This window comes from Gopherus evgoodei, chromosome 7 (assembly GCF_007399415.2).
Source record: "Gopherus evgoodei ecotype Sinaloan lineage chromosome 7, rGopEvg1_v1.p, whole genome shotgun sequence".
Taxonomy (NCBI): Eukaryota; Metazoa; Chordata; order Testudines; family Testudinidae; genus Gopherus; species Gopherus evgoodei.
The window spans coordinates 99,662,777-99,676,128 of record NC_044328.1 but is presented as its reverse complement, the minus strand read 5'-3'; the positions used below and the strand labels follow the sequence as shown (position 1 = coordinate 99,676,128).

The 13,352-nt window shown below is 59.3% G+C and overlaps 1 protein-coding gene across 1 annotated transcript; it reads left to right on the top strand.

The window, feature by feature from the left end:
• The first annotated feature begins 1,102 nt into the window (after positions 1–1,102).
• Positions 1,103–8,870, top strand: C7H11orf95 (chromosome 7 C11orf95 homolog). Its single transcript, XM_030570982.1, has 5 exons — positions 1,103–1,201; positions 2,873–3,328; positions 4,162–4,557; positions 4,934–5,359; positions 6,552–8,870. Exons 1-5 carry the CDS (start codon positions 1,144–1,146, stop codon positions 7,073–7,075), a joined length of 1,860 nt encoding a protein of 619 aa, XP_030426842.1. The 5' UTR covers positions 1,103–1,143; the 3' UTR covers positions 7,076–8,870.
• Positions 8,871–13,352: the final 4,482 nt, after the last annotated feature.

Sequence of the window (13,352 nt, the reverse complement as noted above, 5' to 3'; positions counted from 1 at the left end):
AGGCCCACCTCCGGGAAGGGAAGGGAAAGGGCTGAGCCCAGCCTCACGGACATAGAGAGAGGGAGGGAATTCTGTAGGAGTTGATTCCTGTTCCCTGGGCACAGGAAGGGGATTCTATAGGGGAGGGGATAGTATAGAGGCTGAGCCCCTCCCTAGGGGGACAGGAAAAAGGAGAGGGAATTCTATAAGAGGTGGGGATTGCATAGGGTCTGAGCTCCATCCCTGGACACGGAGGGGGGGGGCGATTTATGTGTGCTGGGCTTTGCTCCTCGAGCACCACGAAGGGGAATTCTTCAGGGACTGAATCGTGGAACGAGGAGGGGGAGGGGATTTTATAAGGGACGGGATTCCATGGGGCAGAACCCCACCCCCAGGGCACGTATGGGGGATTCTGTAGTGGATGGGGGTTGGCGCAGTGAGACAGTGTGGGGATGGCACTGGGGAAGCCCGTGGAGTAGGAGGCAACGTGGGGGGCAGAGGTTTCGCCCCGGCACAGGGATCGGTCCCTGTGCTGCATGGGGTATAGTCGCTCCCAACACCCCCGCTTGATCAGGGTAACGGGGGGCTGAAGGGAGCGCACCGCTCTGTGTTAGAACTGGGCGGTGCATTGATGGGGAGTAGCAGAGACCTGGGGCAGTTCAGTGTATTGCAAACGGCCCCTTATAGCCCAGCTCCCCCACTCCCTCCTCGGTTGGGGACTCAGAGTCGCGGGGTGTGTGTGTGAGAACTGGGGCTGCTAATAACCATCGGTGCCCCCTTATATCCCAGCCCACTACCCCATATATCCCCAGTCCCCACCGTGAGTCCCCGCTCCCCTCTCTACGACTGGGGAGGGGAGTCACGGGGTAGGGTGGGGTGGATGAGACCGGGGGTGCCCCCGTCGCTTCCCCCCATGCTGCAGAAATAGAGCGCGGCCCCTTTAAATTTACCCAGGAGCCCTTAAAGGAGCCCCAGGGGCCCCAGGCAGGAATCCCCACCCCGGCCGGAGCAGCCTGGCTCGGCCGCAGCCGCCGTACGGAGTCCGGGAGCTCCCTCCCCGCGCGGGCAGGGCTCTGCGGCAGCCCCGAGCCTGCCCCGCGGCCCCGCCGCGGATGGACAGGCGGCCGGAGGGGGGCGGGTGCTGACGGACGCACGGACAGAGGGATGGAGGCGCCTCCCTCCCGCCGCCCCGTCAAACTGGAGCCCCTGGACCCGGAGGCAGGTGAGAACAAAGGGGGCGGCCGGCGCCCCCTGCCGGCCCTGGGGTGAGCAGGGGACCCGGGTGGGGGGTGACGGCCCCTTTAAGACACTCCAATGGCCCTTTGGAGCCTCAGAACCCCCTTCCCGCCCCTTTAAGACTCTCGCCCCCTCCTTTAAAGCAGCAACCCCCCCATTTTATAAGGAACGAATCCTCTCTCCTGCTCCCCCGTGCCCCTTCGAGCCCCTCTTCCTAAAGACACAGCCTTATAGAGCAGGTCTCCTCCCCACTGTCCACTCCCACTGCCGCTTTAAGGCCCCCCACCCATTTTATTGGTCAGGGTTCTTGTCCCCTGCTTCCCTCCCCTCCCCCAGGTCTCTTAAAGGGGTTAGCTCCCCCATCTCTTTTATCTTGGGGCCCTAAAGGTGTCTCTATGTATTTAAAGGGGAAGGGGCACCCACGTTTTTGCTGGGGACTTAAAGGGGCAGTAACGTCTTCTCGTCGCGCTTTCAAGCCTCAGCTCTTAAAGGGGCAGGATGGTCGTGCCCTTTGCTGGGGTCTTAAAGGGCATGGAGCCCTCTGGTCACCGGGCTTCTCTCCTTTGGGTAGGGGCATGGAAGTTCAGGGTGATCCCTCACCCCTTATCCCCCTAGGTCTATTAAAGGGACAAGAGGCCCTTCTGAGGACATCAAAGGACAAAGTCCCCAAACGCTGTACATAGCTCTGCCAATTCCCCTCAATCCTCACCTGCAGCCCCCGGCCATCCCAGCACTGGGCTCCCCCACAGCTCTGCCAATTCCCCTCAATCCCCACCTGCAGCCCCCAGCCATCCCAGCCCTGGGCTCCCCCACAGCTCTGCCAATTCCCCTTAATCCCCACCCGCAGCCCCTGACCATCCCAGCCCTGGGCTCCCCCACAGCTCTGCCAATTCCCCTCAATCCCCACCCGCAGCCCCTGGCCATCCCAGCCCTGGGCTCCCCCACAGCTCTGCCAATTCACCTCAATCCCCACCTGCAGCCCCCAGCCATCCCAGCCCTGGGCTCCCCCACAGCTCTGCCAATTCCCCTCAATCCCCACCCGCAGCCCCTGGCCATCCCAGCCCTGGGCTCCCCCACAGCTCTGCCAATTCCCCTCAATCCTCACCTGCAGCCCCTGGACATCCCAGCCCTGGGCTCCCCCACAGCTCTGCCAATTCCCCTCAATCCCCACCTGCAGCCCCCAGCCATCCCAGCCCTGGGCTCCCCCACAGCTCTGCCAATTCACCTCAATCCCCACCTGCAGCCCCCAGCCATCCCAGCCCTGGGCTCCCCCACAGCTCTGCCAATTCCCCTCAATCCCCACCCGCAGCCCCTGGCCATCCCAGCCCTGGGCTCCCCCTACAGCTCTGCCAGTGCCCCTCAATCCCCCCTGCAGCCCCCGGCCATCCCAGCCTGGGCTCCCCCCACAGCTCTGCCAGTGCCCCTCAATCCCCACCCACAGGCCCTGGCCATCCTAGCCCTGGGCTCCCCCTCAGCTCTGCTGATGCCCCTTAGTCCCCACCCGCAGCCCCTGGCCATCCCAGTCATGGGCTCTCCCCATAGTTCTGCTGCTACCCCCCTCAGTCCCCACGTGAGACCCATCCTCCCATGCACGCACTCTGCCAAGGTGCCAGGCTACATTCTCACACATCCCTGCCCATGTGGTTTGTTTCACTAGGGGAATCCCCAAGCCAGGACAGCACCGAGGCCCCTGAGTTGATGCTAGGGAGGTCCCTGGCATGGGGGACCCCCAAGGAGCACCTCCTGATGGCTTCAGGGGGCCGGAAGTACTCAGATCACTGTGAGGAGCGGGCATCTCGGCCTGGGAAGAGCCGCATCCCTGGGCGGGACCATCGGCGCTATTATCACGAGCACTGGCGGGCTGAGTACCTGATGGACTTCAACCCGGCACGGCATGGCATGATCTGCATGGTGTGTGGCAGCGCCCTGGCCACCCTCAAGCTGAGCACCATCAAGCGTCACATCCGCCAGAAGCACCCCTACTCCGGGGGCTGGGGCTCCCGCGAGAAGCAGGTCATCATCCAGAGCTGGGACGCCCACCTCGGGCTGGATGGGGAGCTTGAGGGGCATGGAGACCCTACCCAGGCTCCTGACAGTCTGCAGGGAGCACAAGGTAGTGCACAAATCCTATGCCCCAGGCACCCCCCCTCTATGTAGCCTTCCCCACTGCTCCTACGCATCCCCATCTCTGAATACCCATTCCCCCCTGCCCCTCTGCACCCCCAGCACTCCCCGACTGCCCTGGGCACCCACATGCTGCTCCTAGGCAACCCCTCCCCGGAGCACCCATCCCCCTCCTAGACACCCCTCTCCTGAATACTCTGACACATTCCTCAACCCCTGGCACCCCCATTCCCTGGGCAGCCTTCCAAAGCATCTCCCCACCTTTCCTTTCCCACAGGCATGCACCCGCGCTCCAGAAATCCCTCCTCCAGTCTCTGGGGGCACCTGGCTCTCAGTGAAGGCCCCCCCCCCTCCCCTTGGGGAATCCACCTTGCCCAAATCCCCACTGCCCCAGGCACCCTTCTTGTTGGGCAGCTAAGGCTCTTCCCCTGTAGGGGATGCTCCACTCTGCCCTGGTGTGAGCCCATGTAGTGCCTAGCCCTCCCATTTGTGATGGGGGCAGCTAGCAGCTGGGGAGAACAAGATGAGGGGGTGGGTTTAGTGGGAAGGTCAGGGCATGGCAGGGAATGGGGAACTGGGGGCTGACCGACCCATCTCCATGTCCATGTCTCAGGGGGGCTGAGGGGGAGGGGCATGCAGGAGAGCTGGGGTTCAGGGTTAAGAAGGAAGGGTGGCTGGTGTCAGGGTTAGGGGTATCTGAGGCACTGCCCCATCTCTGCCTTCTCCAGGGGCACTGTTGGCAGGAGCGGATACAGCCTGTGCCCCAGGCACTGGGGTCAGGGTTAGGGGGGTGCAGGGCTCTGACCTGTCTGTCTCCCCCAGGGATGCTGTCAGCAGGGGGCGGGTTCCGGCGTCGGCGCCGTGCCCCATGCCCATCGCCCCGGGGGGCTGCCCGGCGGCCAGTGGTTGGGGGCAGGAAGGCATTGCCCAGCACCCGCCAACTGGAGCGCTACGTGCGTGAGTCGCTGCAGAGCTGGTTCCAGGCTGAGTTCCTCATGGATTACGATGCCCAGGGCAACCGGCTGCGCTGCATGATGTGTGGGCGCGGGCTGCCCAGCCTCAACCTGGATGACATCAAACACCACGTGCTGCAGGCCCACCCCACCTCGCTCGCCTTCAGCCCCGCTGAGAAGGGTGCCATCCTGGAGGCCTGGAACTCCCGCGCCCTGGTGCTGGCTGCTGGCAAGGGCTGGGTGCCGCAGGAAGAACACCCTGCCGGTGAGGGGGCAGAGAGACCAGGTTGAGGGGACCCCCTCGTGGATGGGGAGGCTGGGAGGACTGGGGTGGGTGTGGGACCTCAGTGGGCGAATCTGGAGGGACTGGGGTGAGGGCTGGAGAGCCTGAGGGTGAGAGGAACATGCCCTCTCCTGTGTCCTCTCTGAGGGGGTGGGCTGGGGTAACAGTATGTGTCACATGTGGGGGCAGTCCTAGCCTGTGATGGGGAGGGGTGTGTGTGTGTGTGTGTGTGTGTGTGATCTGTAGGGATGGGAGCAGAGTCCGTCTGTGCTGTTGTGGGACAATCTGTCTGTGCCTATAGGGCACCCGCATGTGAACACCCCCCAGCACCTCTGTCTTGATCCCCATCTCTCCTTAGAGCCTGATGCCTCCTTCCCTGGGGACCTTAGTGCTGAGGCCTCTGAGCCATGCTCGGTGATGGCTGCCCCAGAGCCAGAGGAGAGCAGCTCCCCAGGGAGCTGGGCCAAGGAGGAGCCTGTGGCGCCGTGGGAGCTGGATGCAGGGGGGCCGCTGCGGGGTAAAGACCACCAGCGCCACTTCCAGGAGCACTGGCGGCTGGAGTACCTGATGGATTACCACGGCGAGCGGCACGGGCTGGTTTGCATGGTGTGTGGGGGGGCACTGGCCACCCTCAAAATGAGCACCATCAAACGCCACATCCGCCAGCGGCACCCTGACTCCACCCTGCTCAGCCACCAGGTCAAGGCCCTGATCGTGGAGGAGTGGAACCGCAAGGTTGCCCAGCTGGTGGAGATGGGGTCACCCCAGCCAGAGCAGGCCTCAGGTGATTGGGGGTTGGGGCTGGGGCCAACCAGTTGCTGGCATTCCCATAAGTACTTGATAAGCTGAGGAGCAAGTCCTGCCATCCATCCCTGGGCACCAGGGTGTTCCATGGGGCAGAAGCCAAGGGCCATGCCCTGCCATCCAGCCCTGGGCAAGATGGGTAGGAGGAGCTGCTGCTAGCCTCTCATGGGGAGAGGGACAAGCAAAGAGGATCCAGTGCTGTGTGGCTGTCTCAGAATAGCCAGGGACAAGGTGACAGGTCAGATGGGAGCAGGGCTGCTGGGGACTCCCTCCCCCCAGGAAAGATGCCAAGGGGGGCCCGGTGTCCAAAGCAAATGCTAGGGCTGCAGGGAGTAGAGGCAGCCGGGACCACAGGCAGAAGCCTGGCCTGTACTCTGAACAGTAACAGCCCTGGTCTGCCTCCCTCTGCTACCTGCAGTGCATGTGCTGCAAGGACCAGAACCCCACCTCGTGGCAGCAGGTGGTACTGCACCCTGCAGCCCCTCCTGTGTTCCCCCACAGTAGCCCCAGGGGTACTGCATCCTGCAGGAGCTCAACACGTTCCCCCCTAGTGGCAGCAGGAAGCATTGCACCCAGCAGCAGCTCCATGAGTCCCCCTGGTGGTAGCGGACGGCACTGCACCAGCAACAGCTCCACAAATGACCCCCAGTCACCAGCAGAGAAGCTGTGTGCCTGACCCACCCCAGGCCTGTGTGAGCACTGGCTTCTCCCAAACCAGCTCTGAAAAAAACCGGATCAGAATCAGCACCAGAGAGGCTCCTCCCCATGCAGAGCCAAGCTGGATTGGAGCCAGTGTCCAAGAGGCCCTGAGTCCCCCTGCACCTGGGCTGGGTCGGAACAGCACCATAGGTGAATGTCCCTTCCCCCTTGTAGCCAGGCTGGCTCAGAAGCAGGGCTCTAGAGACAGCCTCCACCACACATTGCAGCTGGGCTAATTCCCCCTTCCACGGGGAGTGAGGGGGGATATGCCGTGTACCCCAGCTGTGCTGTGATCTCTGAGCCATGGTGGTGGGGCCATGAAGCTCTGCTTTGGAGCCACAGGGTCAGCAATTCCATCATGCCCAGAGATGTGGGAATGAGGCCCGAGTCTGTGCAGTGTGTGTGGGGAGGTAGGGACGGGGGGCCAAGGACAGTACCTAGCTAGACTTGACCTTGCTCTGTCACCTTTCCAGGAGACTCCCAGAATCCTTTCCAGCCATCAAGCCCCGAGGAGCTGGATGAGGATGTGCAGCTGCCTGCAGAGGGGGGGGAGGAGGAGGAGAGTGTGTTGGTGGTGGGGACGCCCCCATACACCCCACAGAGCCCCTCTGACCTCACAGCTGGCCCCCCTATGGGCCCGGCACCGGCACCGCGGCGGGAGCAGCGGCGGAACTACCAGCTGCACTGGCGCGTGGAATACCTGATGGACTACGATGGCAGGCGGCACGGGCTGGTGTGCATGGTGTGCGGGGGGGCGCTCGCCACCCTCAAGGTGAGCACCATCAAACGCCATATCCTGCACGTGCACCCCTTCTCCTTGGACTTCACCCCAGAGGAGCGGCAGACCATCCTGGAGGCCTACAATGAGATGGCCCTGCGCTATGAGCCTGCCCTGGGGGAGGAGTCTGAGGTTAAGCCCCACCCCTTCCTCCAGGCCACTCCTGCTGATGGGGAAGAGGGAGAGTTGGCCTGTGTCCCACCCACCAGCACAGCATAGTTGATGGACAGGATTCCGTCTTGACTCTTGGGAGCAGGGGTGGGGGGTCCAGGCTATGGACAGACCCCCCCTTGCTTAGAGGACTCGTTTGGGAGCAGAATAGGGGGTTCTGTATCCGCACATGCTACAGACATTGCCCCGTGAACTACACAGCACCTTCCCCCACTCCCATCCCCACCCTGATGCATCTGGTCCTCATGCACTGATACTCCATAGCCCAAGCTTCAGGGTGGGGGGAAAGGCCTCACATGGCCCCCTGTGGCTTTTAATCCCACCCCATCCGAGCTGGGGATGACACAGAAATGGGTTTGTTGGGGATGGGGGCACATGGGGCTGGAACCCAGCTGCTCAGCGAGCCAATGGGATAGGGCATTTGCAAGACATGGGGGTGGGGGGAAGGGATGAAATCATCTCCCTGCCCGGCACAGGCACTCATGAGCAAGGGAGCAGTTGCTCTGTTTAAGGGGCCAGTTCCACACCCCTCCTGGGACTCTTCCTCGCCCCAGGGTAGCTGGCTTGAAAAGCTAATGCTCCCCGGCTGCTGCTGCCAACTCCCAGACTCCCCCAGCTCCTATCTGGCCTCCAAACGGGGCCCATTTCTTCCTGCCGCCCCCATTCCCCTCAGCTGCAGATTTTCACCCCAGCAGCTTCCTGGCACAAGTGCAGGCTGGAATCCATGTCCCTCAGAGCTAATTGGATGTAACCTCAATGCTCCCATTGACCTTCCCTGTCCCCAACCCACTCCAGGGAAAGTGCCACCCTCTGTGGAGAGTCTAGACTGGCCTTTGCAGTCGTGTTTATTAGCTTAATTAGCCGCCCGAGTCACCTCACCTCATCTAGATGCAACATCCTAAGAACCTTCCTTGGGCTGAAGTTAAACTGACCCTCCCCCGCCGGCTCCAGGGGGCCCCGGTAAGTAACCCACTCCCCTGCCGAATGCCAAGCAGTGCCACTCACGTGAGCTGTGCAAGGCTTTGGGCCCCATCACACCCATGTTTATACCAGCCCCAAGGGCACGTGGATGGTCGCCCAACTGGAACGCAGCGTTGACACCAGGTGGAAGTGAGCGTAAAAGGGGGGAAGTGGGGTCCCTGCCTGGAGCTGTGGGGGCTGGAATTTCAAGTGCTGGAGTGAGGCCGGGAGCAGGGCTGCAGCTGGGGGGCCTCGGACGGGGGTAAGAGGGTTGAGGCTGGGCTTAGGGACTGGAGTGGGGACACAACTGCAGCCAGGGGCTGAGGCTGGGGCAGGAGCAGAACCACAGCTGCCAGCTGGAAAAGGATGGGTCATTTTTTGATTGAGCTGCCAGGCTTCACAAGGGTCCTGTCATAAGCTCTCAGCTGCCCCTTGTGTGGCCAATAGCCCTGTATCCCTCCGCCATGCAGGGGCAGCAGCTGGTGAGTGCCAACAATCCCTCCCTTTCATTCTTTGCTCTGCACTGGCCCCCCTCTCCCCAGTGATGGGGCTGGGGGTTGGGGTAAGTGCCCAGGGCACTCTGACATGGTCCTACCTAACAGGGCTGGCAATGGGATACTGGGCTAGATGGGCCTATTGTAATGCGGGGATGAAGGGGGGACACTGGCTTTGAGGGGCCTATTGATCTGAGCTGGGGCAGGGAGGAGAAGGGAGACTTGGCCCCATAAGGGCAGATGTGGGCAAACTACAGTCCATGGGACCATCCTGCCCGGCCCCTCCCCCGGCATCCCTCCTCCCCTGCAGCTGGACCTTGCTCTGGCCCGCTGCTTCTGCTGGGCAGTGTGGGGAGTGCAGCTGGCTCTGGCTGGGTGTTGTGCCTGTGAGCTCCTGCTGCTGGTAAGGGGACAGGGAGTGGGGGTCCTAGGAGGTGTTTGGATGGGGCAGAGGTTCTGGGGGGGCAGTCAGAGGATGGGGAACAGGGAGGGTTGGGAGTGGGAATCTTGTGGGGCCTGTCAGGGGGCAGGGATGTGGATAGGGAGCAGGTGGGGGGGTTGAATAAGGGGGTGGAGAGTCCCGGGAGGGGATGGTCAGGGGAAAAGGAGCAGAGGGCAGTTGGATAGGGGGTGGGAGTCCCAGGGGGCTGTCAGGGGGCTGGGGTGTGGATAGGGGTCAGGGCAGTTGGGACAGGGAGCAGGGGGTGGTTATGGGAACAAGAAGCAGAGGGGAGTTGGATGGGTTGGGGGTTCTGAGAGGGGCAAGAGCCAGGCTATTTGGGGAGGCTCAGCCTTCCCTACTGGACCCTCCATACAGTTTTGCAACCCTAATGTGGCACTTGGGCCAAAACGTTTGTCCACCCTTGCCATAGAGTCATTAGTCTGATGCAGGGTGAAAGCTCCTTGCGAACCCTTGACAGGCTGGAGCAGCTGGCCCCTGATTGCCATAGAGATAGGGGCAACGCTGCCACCCCCTCCCGTCTGCCAAGGCTGCTCCTGCTGGTGGCACAGAACGTGATGCCACCATACACTGAGCACACTGGGGTCTGTTCCAGCTGCTACTTTGCTAACGCTAGCCAATGTGCCCCTCCCTGCTGCATTTGGGGCAGTGCTAAGTGACTCCCACTTTACAAGGGGGGAAACTGAGGCACAGAGGGGCTTTCCCTGTGCTGGGCTGGCTTTCTGGAAGATGGCCCAGCCTTGCAACTCAAGGGGGTGAGAGAGCCAATGGAGATAAACCCCCCAGCAACCACCCGCACTTGCACCCTTGCTTCTAGCTGCTCTGAGCAGGGTTACTGAGGCAGTCGCCAATCCACACTAGTGCACCCAGCCTCCTTAGCAAAGGGGTAGAGAGTTACCCTAGAGCATGGGGGGGAAGCCCTGGGGTTACACCACCAACCCCTTGCTGCTGCCCCCACTTCTCCTCCAAGGGGCTGGGACCATTCAGTTTTGCTCATGTCACTTGAACCGTCCATATTTGGAAATCTTTCCGTGCTTCCACCCCATGTGTAATCTCTAGGCTTGGGGAGACCCTCTTTCCATTCTCTGCCACAGCAGCTGGCCCCTTGTGCTGTGGCAGCTCTGCTCATGTGCACCTAGGCTCCAAAGTGATGGGTTTTAAGCAAGCCTCCTCTTCAAAGTGCACTGGGACAGCCCCCTTGAGGCTCCATCTCTGAGCAGCTGCATGAGCCCATCATCCTCTTGCTGTAGAGAAGCTGCCCATCAAAGAACAGCAAAATGCAGCCCTTCCATGCAGCTATAATGCTGCATGGAAGGAAAGAGGGAGGCAGACATAGTGGGTAGAGTGCTAACCTCAGACTTGAAAGACCTGGGTTCAATTCCCTGTTCCCCTATAAACTTCCTGGGTTTCCTTGGGGAAGTCACTTAGGCTCAGTGCCCCTCTCTCTACAATGGGGATAACAGCCGTGCTCTGCCTCCTGGGGGGAGGAGGGAGAATAAATGCATTAAGGATGCTGGGGCGCTCAGATCCAGTGGTACTTTAGATGAAAGGTTGCAGCTGATGGGCTGTAGCGTGGATAGGGCCCATTGGTCTGATCTGGGAGCATGGGGGAAGCAGCCTGGCTGGGCCCATTGCTCTCAGCCAGGGAAGATACTGGAGGTAGGAGGGGCTCGATAGGCCTCCGCTTCTGATCCGTGCTGCATAATCTAGAGCAAAAAGGTGCTTAGATGTTACAGCAGTTACCTTAGCATGGGCAGGGGGAGGGGAGTGAACTGGGGATAGAAACAAGGCCTCATTCTCATACAGCTCCTCCCCTGTACCGCAAGGAGAAACCCTGGGCCCTGGCTTGGCTCAGGCTGCGAGACTGGAAGGGGGCAGAGCTTGCACAAGTTACTATCTAGAGCCCATCATGCAGGACTGGATCTGCTGCTAAACACTCTCGTGCCCTGGGAGGAATAGTCCCCTATTGCAGGGAACAGGCCTGTAGGTGTGAAGAGTAGAAACCAGCCCTAGCGATAGGTGGTGCAGAATTCCCTACAGCTGAGCACTCCTCTTCCCCCCCAGCTCTCAGCTGAGGAGCAGGTCTTCTTCCTCCCAGCCAAGCTCTGCTGCAGCCCAGGGTTGGGGGGGGCAGGGTCTCATGCAAATCTAACAGCACTACCCTGAGCCTCACTTTTACTGCCCCACAGAAAGCCCCCTCCTTTCAAGACTAGCTCTGGGCTCCAGCCAGCACCGTTACCCCTGCCTGAGCTATTAAGAGCTGGGTGTAGCGATGGGAAGGCAGGAGCTGAGCATCAGGCAGCTGGTAGAAATACCCAGCTCCAAGCCTTCTAGACTGACTGGCTATTTCCTGTATCAGAAGGGTAGCCGTGTTAGTCTGGATCTGTAAAAGCAGCAAAGAATCCTGTGGCACCTTATAGACTAACAGACGTTTTGGAGCATGAGCTTTCGTGGGTGAATACCCACTTCTTCCGATGCATGTGGTGGAAATATCCAGGGGCAGGTATATATATGCTAGCAAGCAAGCTAGAGATAACGAGGTCAGTTCAATCAGGGAGGATGAGGCCCTGTTCTAGCAGTTGAGGTGTGAAAACCAAGAGAGGAGAAACTGGTTCTGTAGTTGGCAAGCCATTCACAGTCTTTGTTCAATCCTGAGCTGATGGTGTCAAATTAGGCTATTTCCTGTGGAGCTGACAGGGCTAGCGAGGGGTTCCTCCTGCATAGCTAGTGTTCAAGAGCCGCCCCTGTGTAATCTCGCTTCCTCTGTGCACCTGCTGTGGCACAGCTCACGCCTGGGGAAGGGACTGCGTTCCTTGTGTACACCTGGACACCAACACCAGGGCCCATTCGTGCAGGCCCACCTCAGCCACGAATGGAGGTTCAGCAGCTCTTCAGCTTCAAGGTAGAGGCCTGAAGAGCAAACCAGGGCCGTGAGCCCAAGCCTCCCTTACCCCACCCAGCAGGTTTGGCAGGAGGGTGGAAGACACAAGCTAACATTCCAGGCCTTCGTGGGTAACATGCCAAGTGGCACCAAGCTCCTGCCCCATGGCACGGGCCTGCTTTTTCACAGGAGGTGCAGGCTCTCCCTCTGGAATCAGAAGCTGCGTGCACTTGAGGCATTTTGCTTGTAGATTCTTACCTTGGTTTTAGTGCTAGCTCCAGCATCTCAGAGCATGCTCTAGTGACCACACCTGATGTGTTGGAAGTGGTTATCCAAGGGAAGTCTTCATGGTTCCAAAGCTGTTGCATGGATGGTGTTCAGAGCCATTTCTTGGGCTTCCCTTCCAGCTCTGTATATACCCTGCTCTGGAGAGCAGGGAAGGTGAGTTCGTAACATACAAAGATATGCAACATTAGGACATTTTGCCATCGTCCCCATTGCTACATGCTGCAGGCATGTCCAGCAAAGCTGGTTTCAGACTCACGTGAAGTCTATAGTGAGTGGTAGCGGTCACTAGGCCGAGGAGCAGTCATGCTTGCCAGCGTAGGAGTTAGGTAGCTCAGCTGAGAGGCCTCACGCTTTCCAGAATTTTCCAGGCGTAGGGAGAGTAACAGCTTGATTCAAATCTCAATCTTCCCTACCAAGAATGACATTGCAAAAACCAGGTGGCAGGTTGGTGTCATTTGCATTACAGACTTAGCTGTGCCCATCTTGACTAGATGCTACAATCATCTCAGTTAAGCCCTACCTGAAGCCTCAGTGGTTTCGAGTGAAATGTTTTTATACACCATCCCTCCCTCCCCTCCCGAGAGCAACTTGCTCCTTGTAGCTACCATGTAAATGTTCTGAATTATATTTATATGCCTGTTACACTTTAGCGACAGTATTGGAATATTTGTATGTGGTCCTCGTGAAAAGGTGTTTTGCATCAGTATGTTTTTTTATATACATATGTTTTGTAAACATGTTAAATAAAACCTTTCAAATGATGCAGTTTTGAAGTGCATTAATTTGCGGTGTTATCCCCTAAAAAGCACCCTACTGCCAGTGCTTCTCTACCGCTTAAGTCTGCAAGATCGGTGCTTTAGGAGTTGGAGTCAGTTAGAATTCTTTCGGGCAAAGAGGAGCATTCAGAAGAATAACTAACTGGCTCAGCTGCAGAGTTCTGTTCACTGATTGAACACCTGGTCTAGCACAGATGCTGTAAGTCACTTCAGCTGTCTTAAAAATGGCTTAGTTTCTTCCTAAACCAGGTGAACTAACTGTGGGTAGAAACAGATTTACTCATTCAGTGCTCCACCTCCATGCAGACAGACACTCAATTGATTCAAGCATCTTGAGATGAGTTTGGATTCCCCTCAAACTGAGTTAGGTTGCTGCCCTGAACTAAGCAAATGGGTAGAAACAGTCAAAGTGGTGGATGAGGTGAGTGTTTATAGCTCAATGGCAACTTCAAAATCCCACCCAGCT

Coding starts and splice junctions, on each gene's coding strand:
- C7H11orf95 (XM_030570982.1), top strand. CDS start 1,144: ATGGAGGCGCCTCCCTCCCGCCGCCCCGTCAAACTGGAGCCCCTGGAC. Junction 1,202..2,872: donor GCCCCTGGACCCGGAGGCAG/GTGAGAACAAAG, acceptor TTGTTTCACTAG/GGGAATCCCCAAGCCAGGAC. Junction 5,360..6,551: donor CCAGCCAGAGCAGGCCTCAG/GTGATTGGGGGT, acceptor TCACCTTTCCAG/GAGACTCCCAGAATCCTTTC.